The following is a 26,737-nucleotide window of genomic DNA, read 5'->3' as shown; positions in this document are numbered from 1 at the left end:
AACTCCAGCCAACTCCTGCCAAATTGGGTGACTTGCTTTTCCTCACTCAAAAAGTATGCCAATTTTACTGTTCACTATCTGCTGTCTACCAACCACACCTCTGAAAATTTGACTTCAACCTTCAAAGTCCATCTCAATTGTCATACCAAGTGAAGTAAGCCAGAAAGAGAAAGAAAAATACCATATGATATCACTTATTTGTGGAATCTTTAAAAAGGAGACAAATGAATTTATTTACAAAACAGAAACAGACTCACAGACATAGAAAACAAGCTTGTGGTTACCAGGGGGATAGGGGAGGCTGGAGGGATAAACTGGGAGTTCGAGATTTGCAGATACTTAGTACTACATATAAAACAGATAAATAACAAGGTCATACTGTACAGCACAGGGAACAATATTCAATACCTTGTAACAGCCTATAATGAAAAAGAATATGAAAAGGAATATATATATATATATATATATATGAATCACTATGCTGTACACCAAAAACTAAAATTGCAAATCAACTGTACTTCAATACAAAACAAAAAAGACACTCAAAATAAAAACAGTCTATCTCAAGAGTCACTTTCTGCGTGAAGCCTTTCCTCATCTCTGGATGAGCTAGGAACGTTCCTTTCTTTCAGCCCTACACAATGCTAACTACTGTAACCTGTTTGTTCTTGTTGGTCTTTTTTAATACTTTAAAAAAATCATATCTCCCCCATAAATTCCTTGAGATTAAAGATGATCTTATTCAGAATTGTATTCACTGAAGCTTTGCCAATAGCAGGAACCCACACATACATTTGTTGAATTAAAACAGCACTTTCAGTTAGAGAACTGCTGTTTAATACATTCTGATGTTTTGAAAGGTAGACTTTACCAAACATTTAACATACTCATTGGGGAAGCAAAATTAAGAATTATTTCTAATAGCAAATGTTCCTGCTGAATGAAGTATGGCTCAAAGTTTAATGAGCTTCTGTGTGTGTGTATGTGTCTTGTAGTCGTCTGCAAAAATAACCAGGTCTTGACCTTTATCCCTTTCTCTCTCTTTAAACCCAAAAGGTTGTAAAGCAAAACTTCATCAAAGAAAAATAATTTATCATAAAGTTATTATTCCTATTGTTACATTCCATGTGCTAAGGGCAATTTTTATACCTATAGCCCAAATTAGCTAGTGTATTTTCTCACATTCAGGAAGATGTATTTGCCTGCTTATGATTAAAATTCCACAAATATAATTCCAATATCAATACAAATACACTTACCAAACCCCAATAAAAAAGTGCTGCCCCTACAAACCCTTGGAGCAAATGGAGTCCTTATTCTTGGTGACGAGCACCTGTCTCCTCTTCCATTCCTCTCCAGCTTCTATTAACCCAGTGCCCTCTGAAATATTTTCGCAGTAATTGCAATCCCTTTTCAGGTTTTTCTGAATCTAATTTTAAAAGGATAGGAGATATTATTTTTGAACTGCTCATCAATTTCACGCGGTGTGAGGTTTTACTCTGAGCTAAAGGTAAAAATACTTTATACTTATTAGAGACACAAAGTTGCTTGCCAGAGCACCTCAAATTGGCCATCTGTGCTGGGAAAAAATGCCATCCATTCACCCTCTTCAATATTGCAGGAAGGGAAACATTTCTTCTACTAAAAACTCAAAATGCCACAAAAACACACAGATTCCTGACCTTCTGTTAGTCATTTTGCTATCTTCAATATCAGCAATTTCTAAACCATATGCTGTGGAACAGAAGCTATCTCTACATATAGAGACAGATGTTTAGTGAAAAAAAAAAAGCAAGGGTTTAAGAGGGGGATCAATGATCAAATCAATTTGAAGAAAACTGCACACTGGACCTCAACCCCGTTAGGAAGTTGTTTTTTACTTAGGGTATTACATCTCTCATGTGATCCTGCAGAGAGGCAGGAATGTGCAAGCATACTTCTCAATTTATCCAACCATGGGATCAGCTTCTGTTTTTATGGGATTTTTTTATTTTGGAACACACATTGAGTTAATCTTATGGGACACTGGTATTAGCAGGACTTGAATTGAGAAATAGTTTCAGCCAGGTATGCTTAAGAATCCATCTAAAATAAGTGTCAAGAAAAAAAAAATGACCTGAGTTGAAAATTCAGATTTACACAAGCACATCCAAGATTGAGTAGTTTCTCAACACTATCCGAGAAAGTAGGGTTAATAGTTCTGGATTAAATGCACTCAAAAGAAAGGGTTTCATGGTTATGTCCTTAGCTTGATTTTTTTTTTTAAATGGACATACTGTGGATTGAACCCAGGACCTCCTCATGCTAAGCACACACTCTACCATGGAGCTAATACCCTCCCCCCTTAGCTTGATTGTTAAAGTGCTTCAAAGCATTCTTGGTTGAAATTCCGAGATTTTTTCAGATTGGGTTTAGTGCAGCTCAGACTAATGCTGATGGTCAAGGCCAGTCTTTTTTTTCTATCATATTTATAGAAGTTTCATAATTGATTTTTTTGGGGGGTAGGGAATTAAGTTTATTTTTATTTATTTATTTTCTTTAATGGAGGTGCTGGGGATTGAACCCAGGCCCTCCTGCATGCTAACCACACACTCTACCACTGAGCTATACCCTCCCCCCTCATAACTGATGTATTTTAAAGCACATTCCCCACACTGCTCACTGGATACATTACTCATGAGACTCTTTGCCTGTATAGGCTCATGGAATTTATCATTTGGTATTAGGCCTAAATATTTGCATTCTTTGGGGGCATATACCAGAAATGTTTCCTGTCCCAGGAAGTGATAACTACTACCTCATTAAAGCAATCTTTAAATGCACCAACCAACATCATATTTTTTTTAAGGACCCATCATCTTGATTAGGGTCCAGATCATCCTGGAAGAGTGCAAGACACTTAGAGATGATGTGGTAATTGGCCATTCAACAAAAGCATGATTACTTGCTATATTTTTCTTTGAAGGCACAGTGACTTATCTGTTAAGGCTTTTTTCTTCATCATTATGAAAGCAGTACTTGTATATTTTAGATTCCCTTTGCTCTTGGGGTGATTTGGGTCTATGTGGCTAGATTTGATTCTGATGTTTCTCCTCAATACCAATTTAAAACTAAGTGTGTGTGGTAGCCAGCAAGATCCAAATGGAGGTGCTCAGACAAGGAAGTCCTGAGCAGCCCAAAGGCCCTTTAAGAATGTCACACAAAGAACATCACCAAGAAGGCTAGAGGAGAGGCTCCAGACCTATAGTAGATACACAAAAGATAAAAAAGAAAGGAAGAAAAATATACTACAGAAAAATCATCAACTCATGAAAGAAGAGAGCAAGAGAGAAGGAAATGAACAAAAGAACTACCAAAAAAGTCAGAAAACAATTAACAAAATAGCAATAGTAAGTCCATATCTATCAATAATTACTTTAAATGTAAATAGACTAAATTCTCTAGTCAAAATATAGAGTGACTAAATGGATTTAAAAAATAAAAATAGTAATAACACTTATATATGCTGCTAAAAAGAGACTCGTTTCAGCTTTAAAGATACATATAGACTGAAAGTAAATGGATGTGGAAAAAGACTATCTCATGCAAATGGAAACCAAAAGAGAACAGGGGTAGCTATACTTACATCAGAAAAAGTAGACTTTAAGTGAAAAACTGGAGAGAGGCGAAGAAGGTCATTATGTAATGACAAAGGGGTCAATTCATCAAGAAGGACATAAGAACTGTGAATATTAATGTACCAAACATCTGACTGAATAGGTATCAATATTATAATAGCAGAGAACTTCAACATCCCACTTTTAACAATAGATCATTCAGACAGAAGATCAATAAAAACTGGACATTACAGATGAACATAGCAAACATACAGAACATTTCATCCCAAAGCGGCAGAATATAAATTCTTCACAAGTACACACAGAATATTCTCCAGAAATTCACAAATATGTGAAGATTAAGTGACACGCTCATGTACAACTGATGGGTAAAGGAAGAAATCAAAAGGGCAATCAAAAAATATCCTGAAACAAAGAAAAATGAAAACACAACAGAAAAGCAGTTCTGGGATAGAAAAGCAGTTCTAAATAAGAATTTTATAGCATTAAATGCCTACATTAAGAAAAAAGAAAGATCTTAAATAAACAGTTTAATCTGATACCTCAAGGAACTGAAAAAAGAACAAAGTTAGTAGAAGGAAGGAAATAACAAATTTCAGAGCCAAAATAAATAGATTAGAAACACAACAGAAAAGCTCAGTGAAATTAAGAACTGGTTCTTTGAAAAGATAAACAAAATTGACAAACCTTTAGCTAGACTAAGAGGAAAAGAGAGAAGACTCAGATAAATAAAATAAAAACAAAAGAGAAAGAGAAAACATTACTACCGATACCACAGAAATACTAAGGATCATAGGAGACTACTGTGAACAATTACACACCAACAAACTGAACAGCCTAGAAGAAATGGATAAATTCCTAGAAACACACAACCTATTAAGACTGAATCATGAATAAACAAAATCTGAACTGACCAATTATTAGTAAGGAGATTGAATCAATAATCAAAACCTCTTGATAAAGGAAAATCCAGGACCAGATGGTGTCATTGGTGAATTTTATCAAACATTTAAAAAGAAGTAATACCAAGCCTTCTCAAACTCTTCCAAAAAAATAGAAGAAGAGGAAGCACTTCCAAACTCATTTTAGAAAGCCAGCACTACCCTGATACCAAAGCCAGAAAAGGACACTACAATAAAATCTCCTTACCCAATGTCCTTGATAAAAAGAGATGCAAAAATTCCCGACAAAATGTTAACAAATTGAATTCCAGGGTGCATTAAAAGGATCATACATCAGGATCAAGTGGGATTTATCCCTGGGATACAAGGATGTTTCAATCAATAAATATGATACACTACATTAACCGAATGAAGGATAAAAATCATACGATTATCTCAACAGATGCAGAAGCAGCATCTGACAAAATTCAACACCCACTATTAATAAAAACCCTCAATAAATTTACTATAAAGGAATGTACCTCCTTAATAAAGGCCATTTTTGACAACCCACAACTAACTCCACAGTCAACAGTAAAAAGCTAAAGGCTTTTCTTCTAAGATCAGAAACAAGATAAAGATGCCTCCTCTTACCACTTTAATTCAACACAGTACCAGAAGTTCTAGTCAGAGCAATTAGGGAAGAAAAAGAAATAAAATGGCATCCAAATCAGGAAAGAAGAAGTAGAACTGTTTCTATTTGCAGATGACATGATCTTACATATTTTAAAATCCCTAAAGATTCCACCCAAAATTGTTAGAATTGATAAATGTTTTCAGGAAAGCTGCTGAATACAAAAATTAATGCACAAATTAAATATACAAAAATCAGTCGTGTTTCTACACACTAACAATGAACTATCAGAAAGAGAAATTAAGAAAAAAAATCCCATTTACAACAGCATCAAATATGGTAAAATACTTAGGAATAAATTTAACCAAGGAGGTGAATGATCTATATGCTGAAAACTGTAAAACACTGATGAAAGAAATTGAAAAAGACACAAATAATTGAGAAGATAGTCCATATTCATGGACTGGAAAAATTAACTGTCCATACTTGCCCAAAGTGATCCATGAATTCATTGTGATACCAAAATTCCAATGTTGTTTTTCACAGAAATAGAAAAATCATTGCTAAATTTGTATAGAACCACAACAGACCCTCAACAGCTAAAGCAGTCTTGAGCAAAAAAAGAGCAAAGCTGGAGGCATCACATTTATTGATTTCAAACAAGATTATAAAAAGTGATAGTAATCAAAACAGTATGTTATTGACATAAAACATAAAACATAAAATAGACACACAGATCAATGAAACAGAATGACCAGAATAGAAACAAACCCACACACATCTGGTCAATTAATTTTTGGCAAAGGCACCAAGAATACACAATGAGGAAAAAGTCTCTTCAATAATTGGTGTGAGAGAAACTGGGTATTCATAGGCAAAAGAACAAAACTGGACCCCTATCTTACACCAGACACAACAAATCAACTCTAAATGGATTAAAGACTTGAACACAACATCTGAAACTATAAAACTCCTAGAAGAAAACATAGGGAATAAGCTTCAAGACATTGGTCTTGACAGTGATTTTTTTGGATTTGACACCAAAAGCAAAAGCAACAAAAGCAAAAATAAACAACTAGGACTACCACCAAACTAAAAAGATCCTGCACAGCAAAGGAAACCATCAACAAAATGTAAAGGTAACCTATAGAATGGGAGAAAATATTTGCAAACCACATATCAATAAGGAGTTAATATCCAAAATATATAAGGAACTCATACAACTCAATAGAAAAAAAAATTAATTTAAAATGGGCAAAGACCCTGAATAGACACTTTTCCAAAGAAGACATACAAATGGCCAATCGGTATATGAAAAAGCAGCTCAACATCACTAACCATAATGGAAATACAAATCAAAATCACAGTAAGATCGATCACCTCACACCTGTTAGGATGGCTTTCTTATAAGACAAGAGATAAAAAAAAAAAAAAAAGGCTGGTGAATATATGGAAAAAAGAAAACCCTTGTACACTGTTAGTGAAAATGTAAAATGGTACAACCACCACGGAAACAGTAAAGTTTCTCAATAAATTAAAAAATAGAACTACCATATGATCCAACAAGCCTACTTCTGGGCATATACCCGAAAAGACCAAAATCACAATCTCAAGTCGATATCTGCACTCCAGTGTTCATTGCAGCATTATTCACAAAGGCCAAGGTATGGAAACAGCCTAAATGTCCATCAATATATAAACAAACGGATAAGGAAGATGTGAAATATTATATATATTATATATACATGTAAAATGGATTATTATTTAGACTGTAAGAAGGAAATCCTGCCAATTCCAAAACAGCTGAAGCTAGAAGGCATTATGCTAAGTGAAATAAGCCAGACAGAAGAAAGACAGACACTGCACATTCCACTTGTATGTGGAATCTAAAAAGGAAAAAAAAAGTCAAACCTATAGAAACAGAGAGTAAAATGGTAGTTGACAAGGGCTGGGGAGGTAGGGAAAATGGGGAGAGGATGGTGAAAGGGTACAAACTTTCAGTTATAAAATGAGTAAATCTAAGTATTTAATTGTAGCATGGCAACTATAGTTGATAATACTTTATGGTATAATTGAAATTTGCTGAGAGTAGATCATAGGCTTTCTCACAAAAAATAAACTAACTACATGAGGTGATGGTTGTGTTAACTTTATAATGGAAATCTTTTTACAGTATATACATGTATCAAATCATCACATTGTATACTTTAAATATATTAAAACTTACTTTATCAATTATACCCCCAATACACCTGTGAAATGAAAATAAAAACAAATATTTGCTGGTTAATTTGTTTCTTAATAATAATAACTGACTTATGGCTATAGGAACAAAAATTTGGGCCAACTGTGTAAACCAGATAATCTGGTTTTTCACTTACCTTCATGAAGTGTCTTAACATACTACTCCAGGAGGAAAATTGATTCAAGGTAGAAGTTATATTCTGATCAGAAGACCCAAAGATTGTTGGCCAGTATTGTTTCCTTTATGCAAGCACACAGGTCTAGTGTAAAGAGCACTAGACTGGGAGTCAGAAAATGTGAAATTTGCCAGCAGCCTAGTTGTCAGGAAACATGGAGTACATTAGGGTGGTCATATAATTTACTGGATGTAAATTAGATTCTTTATTGGAGCACTGTCAATAGCTATACTAGGACAACAGACGTAAACCAGGACTGTCCTTCAAAAACTGGGACACACAGTCATCCTATTTCTGTCACTAGATATTCTCTAGAGATGCTTCCAATTGTAAAAAATGATCTTTTTTTTATTGAGTTATAGTCAGTTTAAAATGTTGTGTCAATTTCCAGTGTAGAGCACAATTTTTCAGTCAGACATGAACATACATATATTCATTGTCACGTTCTTTACTGTGAGCTACCACAAGATCTTGTATGTATTTCCTTGTGCTATACAGTATAACCTTGTTTATCTATTCTACATATACCTGTCAGTATCTACAAATTTTGAATTCCCAGTCTGTCCCTTCCAACCCCTCTTCCCCCTGGCAACCACAAGTTTGTATTCTATGTCTGAGTCTGTTTCTGTTTTGTATTTATGTTCATTTGTCTTTTTCTTTTCTTTCTTTTTTTTTTTTTAGATTCTACATATGAGCAATCTCATATGGTATTTTTTCTTTCTCTTTTTGGCTTACTTCACTTAGAATGACATCCTCCAGGGACATCCATGTTGCGTAAAACAATGATCTTATGATTAGTGAGCCAGTTAAAAATTGTTCTCTCTCATGGTTAGAACTGACAAATGCTTAATGACTTTTCAAAAGAATTAAGATGAAGAGTTTTAAATAGTCAGAGCAAGGTTTGGGGAACACTATCTCCTTCAGATTCTATTTTGTCTTTCATGAGTCTTTCAAGAAATTAAGAAATTATTGTTCCTTGAAATTTGCAGATACTAATATATAAAATAGATGAACAACAAGTTTATACTACATAGCACAGGGAACCATATTCATTATCTTGTAGTAACATATGGTGAAGAACATGAGAATGAACATATATATGTTCCTATATGACTGAAGTATTGTGCTGTACACCAGAAATTGACACAACATTGTAAACTGACTGTACTTCAACAAAAATATATTTAAACTTAAAAAAAAAAGAAATTACTGTTCTTAGTTCCTCTTTTCCAACACTTCCATGATACACTATCCTGAATGCTTTAGCTCTTATCCTCTCAGTCACTAAAAAAAATTTTTCCTCTTCTATTTTCAGGTTTGGTTTTAAAGAAGCCACAGAGGAAAAGGGAAAGAATGGTGGCAGGAAGTAGAGGAGGAGGGATGGGAATGATGGAAATCCAGGGCATGTATTTCTCCTCAGTTCTCTTTCTGGAATGGACTTGAGATGGACAAAACCAATCTGGGTTTCAGAGTATTTCTACAGTAATATCTTCACAGATTGTGGTTCTGTTGTTTAAAGATAAGTGTTTTCCACACAGTCTTGCCTCCAAATGCAAGCCAGCTACTAGTGCCTGTGCTAGCTCTGGGTCTGCTCCCACTCTGCTCTCTGACTTGGAGGAGTTGACACCCCAAGGCTCAATTTCCCAAGCTCCAGTGGCAGCTGGCTCCCAGTCAGGTCCTGCAGTGCGAGTCAATGGCAAAAAGAAAAGGAAAACCTCAACAGCAGAAAGAAAAGGAAAACCAGAGACTGCTTTTGTCTTCCAGGCCTCAAGCTGCATCCCGGGCCCACCTCCTGCTCTTGGGAGCTGAGGTTCGCCTTCCTCTTGTGACCCGGCCATGGGCTTGGCCCCACTTTCCCCCTTTGCACCACCCACCTAGGGAGAAGATTGGCTTCCTGCTGTTGCTAATTTCTGAGCTGCCTCAGTCTTTTGCTTGTCCTCTTAGCTCTTTTTACATCTGAGCAATCAGTTCTGTTTTAAATTCCTGATAAAAATACTCAAGTCGTTTTGTTTTCTGGGTGGAACCCTGACTGCTATAATACTCAATACAATAGCAAGCTGTTCCAAGTTTGGAAGGGCCTTATCATGAGATGGAAAGTAGCTCTCCTACTTGGAACCTTCCAAAGAATAGTTCAATTATTCAAAAATTTCAACTTTTATGTTGGCTTTAGACCTTAACAAGCATAATATTCAACTTACTGTGCTTAATGTTTGGTCTCTCAAAGCTAGTTGCTCCACAGGAAGATCTATTTTATCAAATACCTGAGATACATTTTGGAGATTCAGGCATGAAAGAATGAACGAATGAAAATGCTTTAGTAAAAGGAGACTTTAGAAATCACCTTGGCATATATCTGGAGGAAACTATAATTCAAAGACACATGCACCCCAATGGTCATAGCAGCACTATTTACAATAGCCAAGACATGGAAGCAACCTAAATGTCCATCAACAGATGACTGGTATACATACCATGGAATACTACTCAGCCATGAAAAAAGCTGAAAATAATGCCATTTGCAGCAACATGGATGGACCTGGAGAATGTCATTCTAAGTAAAGTAAGCTAGAAAAATAAAGACATATATCATATGATATCACTTATATGTAGAATCTTTAAAAATGAGACAAATGAACTTATTAACAAGACAGAAACAGACTCAGAGACACAGAAAACAAAATTGTGGTTATCAAGGGGGAAGGGGAGGGATGGAGGGATAAATTGGAAATTTGGGATCTGCAGATACTAACTACTATACATAAAACAGACAGCAAGATCCTACTGTATAGCACAGGGAACCATATATTTAATAACTTGCAATAGCCTATAATGAAAAATAATAAGAAAAGGAATATATATATATATATATATATAACTGAATCACTATGCTGTACACCAGAAACTGACACATTGTAAACCAACTATACTTTGATTTTAAAAAATGAATTAAAGAAAAAAAAAGAAATCAAATACTTGTTTGCACAAGGATAGATCTCAACTTTTAGTGTATTTTTACTGGAATGGAAAATACACAATATAATTATATAAGTAGAATATACAATTGATTTTACACAAATGCATTAAAATAAATCATACATATTTTACATTAGATTATTCATACTCTGTAAAATAATCTTTCCCATATTATATAGTACAAAAATAAGCAATGTTTCAAAATGCCTCCAAAACTGGGATTGTTCTGGCCCCAAATTATAGCAGAATTAGTAACATAAGAGGATATTAGAATTAATTTTATAATTATGTTTAAATTCAAAATATGACAGGATCTGAAAATATTTATTTTATTAAATAGATGGAAGAATAAAATTATCAAGTTTAATAACAAATCTGAGGTAAACTGCATTAAATTACTCACACCACAGAAAATATATCTAAAAGACTGTTTTCTTAACTTATCATTAACATTTCATCTTTCTTAAGTACTCTTTCATTACCTCTGGCCTTCTGGATCTAGTAATTAAGGTGACTTATAGAAAATGATCTCTATTACAAGTTTGGGAGTATTTGCACGCAGCTACTTATTACTCAATACAGACCTATCAGATGATAAAATCTAAATTTGCAACTTGATCAGAATGACGCATCTTGCCTTATGTAAAAATACAAACATTATATGTTGACACTTGATAATTTCAACTGTAATTTACTAGCCAAAGGGGATTAAGAATATACTATAATTTTTAGTACAGTTGACCTTTGAACAACTGTTCAGGTTTAAACTGCGTGGGCCCACTAATACAGTGCTATTTTTTCAATAATAAATACTAACAGGACTACAAGGTCTGTGGGTGGTTGACTGTGCATTTGGAGGAACCATGGATACGGAGGTCAACTATAAATTATACTTAGATTAACCCCCATGTTGTTCAAGGGTCAACTGTACAAAAAATATCTTGGGTGCAAAACAAACCTTCACAAGAATTTACCAGGATGACAATAAAGAAATGCAAAATAACTATATATACCTGGTCCCACAGAAGTATTGCTGCCTAACCTCTAACACTAATCTGAATATTAAGACTTACTTCAGATTATACTAATTGAAATTTATCCTACGTTGTATCTTGGCATTTGACTTTTTTTTTTTTGCCACTATTAGATATTTCATGTTATACTAACAAAAGGAATTAGCATTTTCAATGTCCTGTCTGTATTGTTTCTAGCCTCTTTCTGCTCAAGTATTTTAAAAATAGATGTTTCAAATGCAGTTGGAGCTTCCAATGTATGGGGCAAGCTCTCCCACCCATGTCTCCTTTGCTCATTCTGCAGGCACTCAAGCAGTCAGCAGTTAAGGAGACCTTCCTGGATGAATGCAAATGCTTTATTCAACTTCCACATGTTTCCAGACCCCAACCAATTAGCTACATACACTTTTCGTTGTATGCACTAATCCTCATATTTACCGTATAGCAGATTAAGATGGCAGGGGAAAGGCTTTTAAAAGGACTCCACTTGTGATTATTTTCTTTAACAAGATGGAATTAGACAATGAAAAAAAATTGAGTAGTATTTTAGCCTAGTACATTTAGCATCCCCAGTTTTTAAGATTATAAATTCACAACAGTGAATAAACTAGTGACTATTTTTAAATAAAGCACTGAGTAATTTCATGCTATAAAAAGTATACGCTCACAATTTTAGCTTGGATTTGTTTTGCAGCTTATTTATGCTGTCTGAAAATCAAGCAGGTAATGAAAACTATATATTTGAACACGCATTATAGGATTCAATGCAGTGGAGACTCTAACAAGGCCAGTCACTGAAAAAAGTGTGCCCATTTATCTGATAAACTCAGCCTCCAGAAAACGATCATGGGTTCCAATATAACTTCTTCAATGCTGCTTTACAAATTTGACCAAAATTTCTTTTTTAGACACTGCAAATCTTATTCCATTGTTTGGTATTTTTATTGTTTCATACTGTTTTGAAACCTTTTAAAGATTCTAGATGCTAAGCCCTGACAAGAGCAAAAATGAAGCTACGGTCTATGCAGGCTCACTGTTAACACCCCACCACCTTCACTATGAAACCCCAAACACGCATATGGTGTTTGGCACTGTCTCTTGCTTGAACTAGAGAACTGTCAGAATTACAGAATTTGAAAGCTGAGAGGAACCTGAAACACACTGAGTTTAGTTTCTTATTTTCCACGAATAGGAAGGGGAGGACTGACCAAGGGAATCAGCATTTATCAAGCACCCAGGCACATTGGACTGGGCACGTCCAACTTGACTCTCTCATTTCTCACAGTCTTAGGTTGTAGCATCAACCTCCATTTTACAGCTAAGGAAATGGAGACTTACCTGGATTAAATAATCCCTCCCCTGACCAATAAATCCACTAACGGGGAATAGGGGGATTCCAGCTTCAAAGTTACTGCTCTTCCTCCAGGGTAATGATTCACAAAGTGTGGTCCACTGACCAGCAGCAGGGGCGTTACCTGGAGACTTGTTAAGAAATGCAAATTCCTCAGTCCTCCTGAATCGGAAGCTCTGGGGTTGGGCCCAGCAAGCCCTCAAGGTGCATCCTCAAGTTTGAGAGCCACTGGTGTTCAGCACGTTTTCTCCCTGAAACTTTGCTTGGAACATACATATTAAAATACACATAATTTTACACTAAGCAACTACAGAGGTCAAAAGAACGTAGTATATTATACTTTATACTAGACTATTGTGACAAGGATAGCTTTCAACAAAATTTTGCTTTGATGTTACATGGTCTGATTGACACTGAATTTTCTCATAAGAAAGAAAAAATGCGAGAGCTATTCCAAATAAACAAATACTGGCAGTAAATTCTAAAGAACTGTTTTCCCTTAGGTCCAAAATAAGACTCTTGAAAGAAAAATCTGCCTGCCTTACAGGGACCCACTGAAATTAACAAATACCCTTGCCTGACTGACTTTGTTATTACTTGACATAATTCATACTACGTATAGGGAAACCAAGTAGGGATATACTGAATGTTTGGCACACAAGGATCTAAGTTAAAGTTAATAAAAGTACATCTTAAGAAACAAACCACATGTAAAACTAAATTAAAATTGAATGAAGTGCCTTGTTAAAAGTTTCAATTTGGAAGTTCTACTTCAAAAGTTCCAATCTGGAAGGTTTTCTTTTCCAACTTCAAAATATCATGAAGGAAATGTTGTCTTCATCTGAGTGCTTCTCCACCCCAAATCCCCAAATGAAAAATAAAGTCATTCATGTTAGCAAAAATTCAAAAATGTTCTCATTGAATATTTTTCCATTTCATACTAGCCTTTCAGCAAATATGCCTAACCAGTGAATATTAATTACTTCTCAAATGTAATTTTTCCTTATACATGTCAGTGATTTAATCAGTTGGCATTCTACTATGTATATTTCATACAGGATATTTTCTAGGAAAGCATTTTTTTTTAACCGCAATGACATTAAAATTATGCTTAGTTTCTAAGATACATAAGCCACAATTTTTTTTTAGAAAATCAAAGTCAGAATGAAAGTTATCTAAATAAAAATTAAAGTTAAAATAAAGATATCAATTATCATGTAATCTTGATGCCTCATGGCAAAACAAAAAAGCTTCATATTAATGTAACAGTATATTCCTAATAGTCATTATTCATTTCAAATTTATAATAGACTCCTTTTCTATCCTCAGTTTTTTAAAGGCTCCTAATATCTAAAGGGAAATTTCCTGTGTACTATAGCACACAAACTATGAAATATTATAGTATCTATTTTTCTACAGATGAATGAGGCAGATAGTATAAAAAAAGGAAATGTGAGGGGTCTAAAAATAGAAAGCCTATGTAAACAATGAACCTCAATTTATCTAAATGGATTTTTGGTATATGACATACCAAAACAGAACCCTAACTTCAAATTCTGTAAACAGAAAATCTCATATACGTCATGTCACCATTAAAATCAGCACACAATTATGTTAGCTATATATGCTAAATCTGCAGATGTCATAGGTAACAGTCATCTCTTAATTCTTTGAATTCTTCTGATAATATTATTTAGTAACAAAGACTATTTCAAGAGGAAAGTAGGAAGAAATGATGCAGGTTTATAACAGTTAGAATTGCTTAATACAAAAATAACATTTCATTTACTTGCTAAGATGATTCTGGAAAAAAAATTTTCTAATTCCTATTTTATCCTTCTTCAGCCAGCACACTGAGGATTAGTACTACAGACCTTACCATTGTGCCTTATGAAAAACCCTGGCTTCCAGAGAAGTCATACCTTGCAACCCCAAACTGGCTCTGCATGATTGATTGTAAAGCAGGCATCAGCATTATTGCTGAAATAAGACTGTATACCTTTGAGAACATTCATTTAACCTTGTGAGCTCACTTCTATAGAAACAATGAATTTTATTCATTGGCTGCCAGAGGGAAAATCAGTTTAATTTAAGGAATTAATTAAGTCAGGCTGATAGAAGCCAACATACCAATTTTTTTATATCAAAATTTATTTAAAGGAGTAAGTATAGGTGTATTACATTTATCTAATGGCTTTTCTAAGCTCCAAAAAGCATTCATCTAAGCATTTTTAAGGCTGCCTCATTTTTCAGCTTTGTTTTAGTAGAGATTCTGATGTTCATCTAACAAAGTCTGACAAAACAGCAGACTCCCTTTCATCAAGGTCATAATTTGAAACATTATACAATAATGGGATTTAAATTATGTATGGGAAGAAAAGTAGGAGCCTGAAACAAGGTATTAGAAGTCCCTACTTAGGCCTTTAGATTCAGAAAAATATAATCATGAGCCAACACTGCCCTAACAGAGATGAAGGACATTAGCACTAACTTGAACGTAACCTCTCCCAACATTTTCAAAGGACTGCAATGTGGTTGCTGTGATTCTAGGGCCCTGAAACCTAGATTTCTGGGTAATCACAGAATGGAAGTAATCTCCCATAGCTTAATTTCTTGAGAAGATGAACCCTTACTACAAAGGCAGCAGAAAGGAAGTCCCCAATTGCTCACCTGCCATGGCTACAGTATTCAAATACAAAAATCACCAAGATAAATAATCTGGGAGAAAAGACCATATGCATGTGGGCAAAGCAGCAGTAAGTCAGGTAAACAATGTAATAGTGCTTCCTTCTAAAGAAGTTGCTCTTTAACAACAAGCAACAGCCTACTGGAAGAAGACCCTCTCAAGATTTATCTCGCATGTTAATGAGGCTTACTACTTCTGGAATCCTGAGTGACAACAATGATCTGTATGACGTGAACATAGAGCACATGGACAACCAAAAAATTCTAAGTTCAACGTCTTTTCCCACTATATTTATAGAATAATTTAAAGCTTGAATTTCACCTCTACTGTTCCACCTCTTTTACCCTGTAAATTGCTGAAAGGTACTGGTGTACTGTCAAAACAGCCAAAACAAAAAGTAGAGGAGTATACAGATAATAAATTTCAACCAAACTTAGTTTCTGAGTAATTAAAAAGTTACTTCATTAAGTTCTTTTTAAGAGAAAATTTCTTAGAAGTCCACATTCTTTACATGCCTTTAACCTGTGTCAAACTAACAAAATTAATATTATTTTTAGCTTAAGAATTATTGGTGGTACCAAATAGGAGAATGGCTGTCTATTTCTTTAACTTAACATTATCAACAAACAATCTTTTAAATTAATGTAATATAAAAGGACAAGCAGAAAGATGGATAAACTTCATTTTAGACTTACAGTAACACCAAAGCAATTTTAAGAATGTGAGTAAGACAAGCTGAAGCTAAATACTACAAAGGGAACTTTTAAAAATCAGATTTGTTAAAATCCTGAAGAGACATGATCTACTGTCACAAATCTTGAAAAGGAAATGGGTTCTAATTAGTCAAAAGCCTGGAAGAATCCTGAGACATATATTCATTCTCTGAGGTCTACAGTGAATAGAGTTCAAAATAAGGACACACAAAAGACCTAAGTTTAAGAGTTAAACTTATAAACTTATTAACTTATGTAAGTTAAACTTGTAAGAGTATTTTATATTTTAACTTGGTAAAGGAAAAATTCAAATGTAATTCTTAATAAAAGTAGAATTTCTTCTCACCTTCCTTCTTTGGTTATTAACCAAAAAAATTTATTTAAGAAAACTAAAATTATTTAAAGACACAGCATCCAGTTCAAGAACAATACTGCACACTTATATGTGAAAAAAAATCAGATACCAATTGATAGGTCTATAATACACACATATATATAAACACTTTATTTTAATAATACTCTTCATCACTTCAATTTACATCATTCCATTATGAAAACGTTTAGAGAATATTTTTTCAAAACTCTAAATAAGCAGAGCTTTATCAATTAAATTTACAGCAATTCAGCCTTTAGAAATACATAATTCTTTATTTTACAATAATACTTCTTTAAAAATCTGTCACGGTTTGTCACAGGTTTAAAGTACAAGGCACCTAATGCTATGAAAGGAAAATACAGTATATGTAGAGTAAATGATCCAGATCTCTTGTCAAATATCAGTTCTTTCTAAAGTTCAAATTTGCGTGAACATATTTGTTGCATAAATTAAACACTTTTTGTGTTGTTAATTTGTAATATTCCACAAAACTCAAAAAAGTAATCCATACCTATTATAGGCAGCTTATTTTAACATTTTACCTGTAAGAAACATTGATCTATATAGGTAAATGATTTCTTGAAAACATTTTCATAATATAATCTAGCATTTAACAAATCATATGTGAAAATAAAGTCTCCAGAACATTAAAATTTTATTCCTTGATTAATTCAAATTATTTCATCAGCTGAATTCCTTGAGATGTGTAAGGCAGGTTGGTCCTTTAGATGGACTGTAGACTGAAACTTCCTATAACTGTAGTGATATGTACACAGCTACACAGCAAAGTACTTCATTATGAAAATGAAGAAATCAGATATGAGGAAAATATATTTTAGAGTTCCAAAGAACTGAAACTGTTATTTTTCAGACTAGGCACTGAAACATTTTTCTACAAAAACTTGCCAGAGATTGTCTCTTCGCTGTATATTGTTCCAGTATCAAGCTGAAAAATAAAACAAACACAATCACCATTAGATTTCAACTGTCATAGCTTTAGTTTTCTATAGTTTCTATTTTCAAAAGCAGATTATCTTAACATTGATATATATATATATCAAACACCATATATGTTAATAATCAGATACTAGAACTTGAGGTGAGTACTAAGAACTCATGAAAGTGAGTTCTACAGCACTGTCAAAGGCTGACGTCCAATACTACTTCAAGATCACACAGTAACAGTTTCATTCAATTCCACCATTAGCCTTCTTGAGACTGACTCCTGCCCAACCTGCCCTACTTTATTCTACTCTACTGGAGTTTATCTCCTTTAGTCTTCTCTATCTCCCCTTTATCCAGCTCTCACTTCCAAAGATATCTAGGTGAGGGTGGGTATGAGTGTGAGGATCGGAATAATGCCCAGTATACTAGGGAGGGAAAATGCATAGATTATAGTATAAAAAGCTTTAAAGAGTATGTATTTGCATTAAAAAAATTAAATATGACAAAAAATACATATTTAGTTCTACTCTGTCCCCAAAGCCTCAAAAGACAATAAAGAGATTTGTTTTTAAGGAATAAACCACATGGACAAAGAGAAGAACAGACAAGAAAATAGCAGCTCTTAACTAGCAATGAAGATATACAATCAGATATCTCTGTAAGGAGGGGTAAGGAAACAACTAAAAATAGGTAGATCGGTACAAAGTTTATAGAAGAAGCACTTGGACATTCAGATATCCCCCCCTCACTTTTCACAGCTGATCAAGTGCCTCTTTATTTCAGGAGAAGATCTGAGGTTTATTCTCTAAAAAGAATAATAAGAGAGGGTTTCTGGACTGGGGAAATGCCAGGCACAATCCTACATGGCTCAGGTAAAAGTAATATTTATATGGTCATAACCATGTAAACACTGATTACATGTCCATCCAAGACCACAGGACAACTGTACTGGGATGATGAGGAGGTAGGAATGATACTTGGTTGCAAAGCAGGCAAGCTGGGTGGGAGCAGAGGAGGGGAAATTGCAAGTAACCTCTTCTCATGTACCACAGTGGGAAAATCAACTGAAGGCGCCTGAAACTGAGAAATAAGAAACAGAAGTATAATCGTGGTACTTAGATGGGGAGGAAGATATCAAAAGAATGGATGAAGAGTTTAAAGTGTTTTCTCAGGGCAGGAAAAGAATGAAAGCAATATAGGCAGGGCAGGGGAAAGCTACATTATGTAAGAAATCTTGCAAAACTCTAACCTTCCAACTATGTGCATGTATAGCCATCATAACAGTAAAAACTAGAATAAAAAATAACCAGTCAAAGAAAAACACAAAACTAAGCCAAACAGTCTTAGGTTAGAAGTGAATTTACCATGAAGATAAGCTTAAGCCTCATAGCCAATTTGAGTGTAAAGAGTTGAGAGAAGTTGTTCAATGCTCTGGATGTGGAGGGGAAGCCCAGTTGTAATCAGGAAACATTTCAATATAAATTGAAGTGACCAGAATCTCCAGAATTTCAGTAATTTATTGTGATCTCTCACCCTAAAAGAATTTGCTTTTGTACCTAACAAAAATATGTGTTGGATATATGTCAAGCACTCATTAAGAGAAACACAAACTATCATGTACTGTCATGTAAGAAATACAAAAGACACTATTTCTTAAAATTTGAAAAAAATGTGGAAATGTTCTTGAAACATTGTTAAGTGAAAAGCATAGTTAGAGAATCAGGATATATATTGTGCCAGTTAAGGTAAATACACACACATGCATAGAGAAATGACTGGATATACACCAAACTACTACATTTTTTTCTTAAATTTATACCCAGAGAAAAAAATATTTTTCTAAAGTCTATCATTAAATAAAATGATTACCCTAAGCATGAGTCTAAGTAATAGTTAAAACTTGGGTTCACTTGTGGTGATCATTTTGTAATGAAGAGAAATACCAAAATCACTATGTGTATACCTGGATTTAATATAGTGTTGTAGGTCAATTACACATCAATTTTAAAAAAGCAGTAGCTAAAAATTTTTAAATTGTTTTGATTATTTGATGACATCATCTTGCCAATTTCTGCAAGAAAGCCTATTAGAATATTGATTGGATTGCATTCAATCTATAGATCAATTTAGGGACAACTGACTTCTTAATAGTAGGTCTTAACGGGTTGAGTTATTCAGTCCATGAATATATTATTATATCTCAGCATCTGTTTAAATCTCTAAATTTTTCTCTGAATTATTTTTGTTTTCCATCTACAGGTTTTGCACAATGTTTCTTAAATGTATTTGTAAGTATTTTTAATAAAGTCTATTGCTTATGGAATAATTTTTCTTAAATTTCATTTAATTATTGTTCACTGCTACATATAGAAGGATTAGGAAGATATTCTATATATTGACACTGTATCTGTAACCTTGCTAAACTCACTCCAGTAATCTTTTTGTAAATCCCCTAGAATTTCTAAATATAATTGTGCAATCTGCAAATGAAGATAATTTTACTTCTTCCTTTTCAAAAAACAACAACAACAAAAACTTGGGAATCATTTAATTTGAGTCAGGTACTATATTGTTTGTATTTTAAACCTACCAACTATTTAGTACTTCTCACAACTTTGTGAGGCATATTTTACTGCAACCCTATTTCACAAATAAGAAAACTGAGGCACAATGAGGTTAAGAACCTTGCATAGGGTCACAAGCTAGTACACAGAGAAGTGGAAATTGGATCCCAGGCAGTCTGACTTCAGAGTGGACTCCCTTAGCCTCTGGCTATACTGCCTCTCAAATGACTAATTACAGAAAATCAGTTCTGTATTTGAGCAGCATAAGAATTAGAACCTTACTCAACACTAACACCAGCCAACATACAAACCTGGACTACAGACAACAGCTAACTAGCTCCATCCTCCTGAGAAACACCGTGCATAGGAATGAGACTCTCACATTGTTCACTATCTTCTGGAACCCTTAAAAAAAAAAGGCAGTAGTTAAGGAAAACTTTAGAGCTGAAAGGAACTCTTAAAAGTGATTTATTCCACTGGCTGAGGCTTGAGGTCAAAACTAAGACTAGGGCAAGATTTCTAAACAAATTATCCCAAGTTTTTTTAAAAAGTAGAACGTAAAAAGCTTTCTCTCTTAAAAAGAAAGAAATTGAAAAAAGAAAAAATTTGAGACAATGTTATCATATTTCATTATGAATTTTGTTCAAACCAATAAACATTTTCTACATTTAAATTCATTACAACAAAATAGTAAGCAGTTTGGTTTTACCTATGAATCAAAACTTTAAAAAAAAAGCAATTATGAAGGAACTATCTTATCACCCACAGAATCTGAACAAATTATTTTATCTGACATTGTATATGTAAAATTTTAGTAACTCTTCACAGAATCGCTAACAGCTAGGCCAGCATGACATGATTCCCGATTTACTCAGCAAACATTATTTTCCAACAATTTAAACAGGAGCTTAACCTACCTCTGAATTCGATGTTTCCTGCATATAAAGGCAAAAATTCTTCTGATTCCTACCATCACAGGATCCCAATTATTATAATGGCATAGAAGAGTTACAATAAAAAATGAAAAAAATACAGGGATAGCGCCTGCAAAAAATAACCAAGAAAACTGCACCTAAAAATAAGAGATAGGAAGAAAAACCCCACAATTAACAATAAGACAATTTCCCCTTGAACATAAGTTTTCCATTTGTGAAAACTTTCAGGAATAAAGTAAAACAAGAAAATAATACTAAGCACTGACAATATATTAAATATATTATTATTACATATTAAGATTCAGGACTTCGACATACTAACCACTTGCTTAAATTACCTACAAAAATACTTCTCTCTTGAAATACAGCCTAAAGGAAAGGCATGCTTTTCACTTATTAGTCAATGTACATCGGAACCAGAACTATGAAATTTTAAGCTTTTGTCTTGCACATCACGTTGCCCATTTTTTTCTTTACTGCTTACTGCCAATTCTCAAGTTGATGCTTCCTGTTCAGTTTCTGAAGTCATCTTTCAAAATTCCCATTTCAAAAACGAACTTATGCTATTCTGTGATATGTCGTGTTATGTTACAACTCTTTTCTTAAGACATAAAACTCCTAAGTGAAACTTTTGCAAACCTTTTATTGATGAAATATAGCTTGATTATCTAGCAACAAATGAAAAAGATTCAAAAGGAAATCATGACAAAGTAAAATAAAGTCTACAAATAGAAATACTTTTCCTAGGAAAAGTTAGAAGAGAGGCAGCAGGCGGAGCCTCAGCAGCGAGGGTGAGAAGTCCTTGGATCACCAAGCCTGACCCTCCGATCCACCATTTTATCGGGGTTGTCAAGAAAATTAAAAATATGAGATGACAGAAAGTTACCAAAATAAAAAAACAAACCCAAAAAACACTCTTTCCTTTCACTAGTTTACCTGTACCATCTAGATTCAACAAAGGAAGAAAAACAATTGCCAAGAAAGCCTGCACTGATTGACAACTGAGACTCAATATACTGGTGGTCTGCTTCCAAAATAATGACTAAAATGTAAGTCCTCTCTTTAAAATAGGGAAGAAAGTGCTTGCCTGTGCTTGCCCTCTTTAAATGTTAAAAAAAAAAAACCCAAGGATTAGAATCAAAGGCAAGACTCCCTCTGGTGGGAAACATATACTATTCCATTTCATAGCACCATTAGTCAGAGCAAAGGGGCTTTGTGAGAATGTTTTTATTATGAGGGACTCATGATGCGTAACACAAGAATAACCACTGACAACATTTAATGTGCGCATACTGCTTGTATGGTACATAATGGTACATACACACAGGCTGTCAGCCTGAGAACACCCAGGAAAGAGCACTCAGTACTAAAAAGCCTTCACACCATTATCAAAGTATTGGTATAACATATTCTTGGAATCTTTGCCAGAATATTCTGTAATCTAGAAAAACCATGATGATCTTAAATGACCTAAGAACAGAAAAATAATTTAAAATATGAGTGATGAGAGTTAAAAATGTGGATATAGTTGATAGAATGATTTCATGAATATTCAGCTGCAAACCTATTTTATAACTGAATAAAAGCACACGTTATAAAGGTAGGTAAAACCCTAGGTGACTTTTAAAGGCAAAGTTCACTTTTAACAATGCAGTTATTTATGTTACCACATAATAAAAAATTTTTAATTTAATTTCCAACAAGTTATGAAGGCAATTTTCTTAAAATGAAGATATTCATTAACAACGAAAGTTGCCTACATAAACAGAGAAGTCTAATTCTTGAATATGTCTGAATATAAAGCTGAATATGATCAGGGATGCTTCCTGCTATACCAAGTATCAATAGGCTTAAAAAAATCTATTTTGTGCACAATAAATATTGTCGATTAAAGCTAAAATTTCAGAATCTATATATAAATATGCTTGGCTATTAGAATCAAAAAAACCTATGAATGTAGCTTTCAACTGTCACATCTCTATTGCAGCCCTGGGGCACACCTTGCTACTTTTCCCAAAAGGTATCTTCCTGCACTCAATTTCCACCAACGGCCCAGCCTACTCATTTAACTGATTGCCTAATTCTGGATGTGAAGACAATCAAGAAAAGACCGTTGGTTATGTTTTTTTAATCAATTATACATACATACTTTTTTTTTCTTGTGTTTCTTCCTCTTAAAATGTTTGAACAAACAAAACAATCATTTAATAAAATTAGGTCCCCTGCCACAGTTCTTTTTTAAAATAATTCCCTAAATTTAATCTTCAAGTCTTACTTTTCAAATCTGCAAAAAAGCTAATACTTTCAAAATATCAGTATAGTAAAGTTCATTCACATAGCCATCTACCAAAATCCTCTAATAAGCAGCACTTCCCCAGTTTCACTAGAATAATTCTAGTTGACAGTCAAGATTATGACCCTGTGATGTGGAAGGACCTGGGTATTATTTAAATCTACAAGAGAATCTAATGATGTACAACTTTAGTGTTATATATATTTTATAATATTCACATTATTTGAAAATACATGATATATGTAAGATAATTTTCAATTATGGAGATCTCCATTCTTAACCACGACAAATAAATAAGAACTTACTGAACCATAAAACAAAATTAAGTATCAGCACAGAATTGTTTTTTAAATAAAAGGGTACATATCGCTGAAAGTATTATGCCTTTATCCTAAAAACTGCACAAAGATCTAAAGAAAAATAGCTTTAAAAATCTGATTATAACTTCTACACAGTATAAGCCTTTGAGCTTTAAATTCTATTAAACCAAACCACACACACACATCATTTTGTTACTTACTAGTTAGCATTAAAAGCTTACAAATATTGAAATGAGTGATAAAAAACTAAACAACATCTTTCAGTATTAGCCAGTGGTACACACCTCTTTTCTCCCTGGTACTACAGCTCTAAAGAAACTTCTCCCTTCAGGCTGCTGGGCGGGACCTACCACCCCCAGACTCTCTTTTCTGCAGCATTATTATCGTTATCAGTGTTTATCACAAGAATCCCGCATCCAGACCAGGACTTCACAGAAGAGGGAAGGAGCATCTGCCCTGCTAGGCCCAGAGAGAGATGGGCATTCATTGAGAAACAACGTTATTCCTATGCTGCTCACATCCACAGGATATTAGCATACTGTTAAGGAATCTTCGGGGTTTACTTAGAAATCAAAACACTACTACTTATATGATAAAATACATCCTCTGCTCCATCCATATCACTGACTTACCAAAGGATGTTGAGAACAGAATCAGCTCCAGAACTGGAGAACTACATATAAAGATATTGTCCTTAATTCAGAAATTAAGGGCAGGTGGATATAGCTCAGTGGTAGAGCGCATGCTTAGCAAGCATGAGGTCCTGGGTTCAATCCCCAGTACCTCCATTAAAAAAAAAAAAGAATTTAGGAAAAAAACTGAAAAACTAAAGATGTATATAAAATTAAATTAAATTTTAAAAAAAGAAAGGCTAAAGATGCAACAGATTATCCATTTCTCTGGTACTTTCTATATTTCTATGTAGTAAAACACCTTGGAAGAGAAGGCATCAAGTATTACTCATGGTCATTTCCCTTAAAATTTAGTCACATTCCTTAACTTTCATTAGCTCGGTTTTAATAATACACCTAAAATATCTAATAAATAGTTTGCCTTACCTTTTGCATACACATGTCGGCTATTATGGACAGAGGTATTGTGAGGCTTAGTGCAAGTGTGCCTATCAATGATGAGGTAAGAAAGCAGCCCCTAAAAAGAAAAAAAAGAAAATTCATATTTCCACATAAAAAAAGTAAAAGAACTAAGAAAAACAATGATCAAAGACTATCCTGCAATATAGGTGAGAGAGATCAGGAGCAAAAACAACAACTTAAGATGGACTAAGACATAATAAAAAATAAAGTTACTAAGATGATTCTTAAAATTTATCTTCAAATATTAAAAATCCAATATATAATTATAAAAATTTCAAAAGACTTTATGCTACTCTCTAGTACTTACAGATGTTATTCAACTTTGAATGTATAGCTTTTATTAACATTTTTTAAAAAAACTGTCAAGAGTTCTTACGGTTTTGTGACAATGATACTTAGCCAACAAAGGAAACAGCTGTACTAAAATTTCAGAATACTTCACAAGATAGATTTTAAGAAAGTAATATGCCAATAGGTGAGTCTGTCATCAAAGCAAAAATATCTCACCCTCACCAAAAACTGAAATAGTCTTTAGATGTGTATTGCTCTTTTGGTTTGGCTTAATAAAAAAAAAAAAAACTGAATACTTTTTAAGGCTATTTCCTTGCTATTTTCCATTTTTCTAGCAACTGTCCTAACCAAAACCTAAGCTCTATTTTCACCTTGAACTATCAATATTGGTATCAAATTTTGAAATACTAACCGCATATAATTTTGTCTAGTTGAAGGGAAAAATGAAGAAAAGTATCATATTGAGTACACAAGCCATATCCATAGTATGCTCCCATTTGTATGTTAAAAGTAAAACCAGTAGGAAGGGGTAGGATTAAGAAACTGGTATCTATGGACAATTTTGTAGAAGGCTTAGAAGTTAATCTTGGTTGCCTCTGGGGAAAAGGTATGAAAATTTGGGGTAGAAGGGAGATTATCTTTTATTGTAATCATTTTGTACACTTTGGTATATTATTACTTTTAATTTCAAAAAAGTTAAATACAAAAAAATTCTAAAACATGTTATTTATTATTTCTTTAAATGTAAAATTTTCCAAGGAAGCAAATTCAGAAAGCTCACATAACAGAAAGATTGCATATGACACAACTCTTATTTATTCATCCTCAAAGCCTACATTAAATTCTGCTGAATATAATGAAACTCAATTGTACATATTCATTAAAAATACAAAGCTCTCAACAAAGAATGAGTATTTTAATATTTGTAAGTGGCAGTCCACGTTTACTGAGTCTCAACGTAATAGGAACCATACTAACCACTTTTCTAGTCCAATACCTCCCCAAAATTGTTATTTCTTTCAAATACATAAAAATTCCTTGCTTTGATTTAAACTAAACTTAGACAAGTGGAGAATACAAATTTGTATTAAAATACAGTGAGTGCATAATTATTTAAAGCATATGGTTCACTGGGTTGAACCCTATAAAACTGCCATCAGAAATGGTTGAAAGTCAACAATTCCTTGAGGTTCAACTAAGTTCAATCAAAACACTACCAGGTAGTAGTTCTATCTGCCAGGAAGGAATCAGGAGTGGAGAGAGGCAAAAGAAATGACAGAACAAAAAAATCAAGTATGTAATACTTTTTGGTTAAAAAAAATAAGCGCCTAAAATAATTGGAACATAGTGAGCAAATGGACTTTGATATCAAAGAGTTTCAGATCAGCAAAGGAATATAAGATAATTATATAAATTACTACAATATAAAGTAAATCTTTAAGTACTACTTGAAAGGCAGTGAGTGTGGAAGATATGAAGAAAATAGAGATATTTCCTTCATTGGCGAGGGGAGAGAAGTGTAGGCAGAGAGCATTAAGGAAGACTTTATGGAAAGGCTATTTCTGATGCAGTCTTTTACAAAGGAAAACTAGTCAGTAGTCTTCACTGGAATATAATAAAATTCATTTCAG

General features: G+C 33.7%; 2 protein-coding genes across 5 annotated transcripts in view; both read right to left on the bottom strand.

The window, feature by feature from the left end:
* GPR39 (G protein-coupled receptor 39) overlaps positions 1-7,593 on the bottom strand; it is a 292,796-nt gene extending 285,203 nt beyond the window's left edge. Inside the window, exon 1 of the mRNA XM_072960859.1 lies at positions 7,514-7,593. The gene's annotated coding sequence lies outside the window, so the exon portion shown is untranslated. The remainder of the gene's footprint in view (positions 1-7,513) is intronic.
* A 9,166-nt stretch (positions 7,594-16,759) lies between these two features.
* Positions 16,760-26,737, bottom strand: part of SLC35F5 (solute carrier family 35 member F5) — a 32,882-nt gene continuing 22,904 nt past the window's right edge. For all 4 annotated transcript variants that reach the window (XM_006196104.3, XM_072960856.1, XM_031678644.2 and 1 more), the window contains exons 13-16: positions 24,780-24,870; positions 21,091-21,245; positions 20,485-20,578; positions 16,760-17,610 (exon numbers count right to left, since the gene is read on the bottom strand). In XM_006196104.3, the coding sequence (XP_006196166.2) occupies positions 20,503-20,578; positions 21,091-21,245; positions 24,780-24,870 (322 nt within the window). In that variant the 3' untranslated portion in view covers positions 16,760-17,610; positions 20,485-20,502. The remainder of the gene's footprint in view (positions 17,611-20,484; positions 20,579-21,090; positions 21,246-24,779; positions 24,871-26,737) is intronic.

Source organism: Vicugna pacos, chromosome 5 (assembly GCF_048564905.1).
Source record: "Vicugna pacos chromosome 5, VicPac4, whole genome shotgun sequence".
In the NCBI taxonomy this organism is placed as follows: Eukaryota; Metazoa; Chordata; class Mammalia; order Artiodactyla; family Camelidae; genus Vicugna; species Vicugna pacos.
The sequence above is the reverse complement of the archived record's forward strand: the minus strand, read 5'-3'. Positions and strand labels throughout refer to the sequence as shown.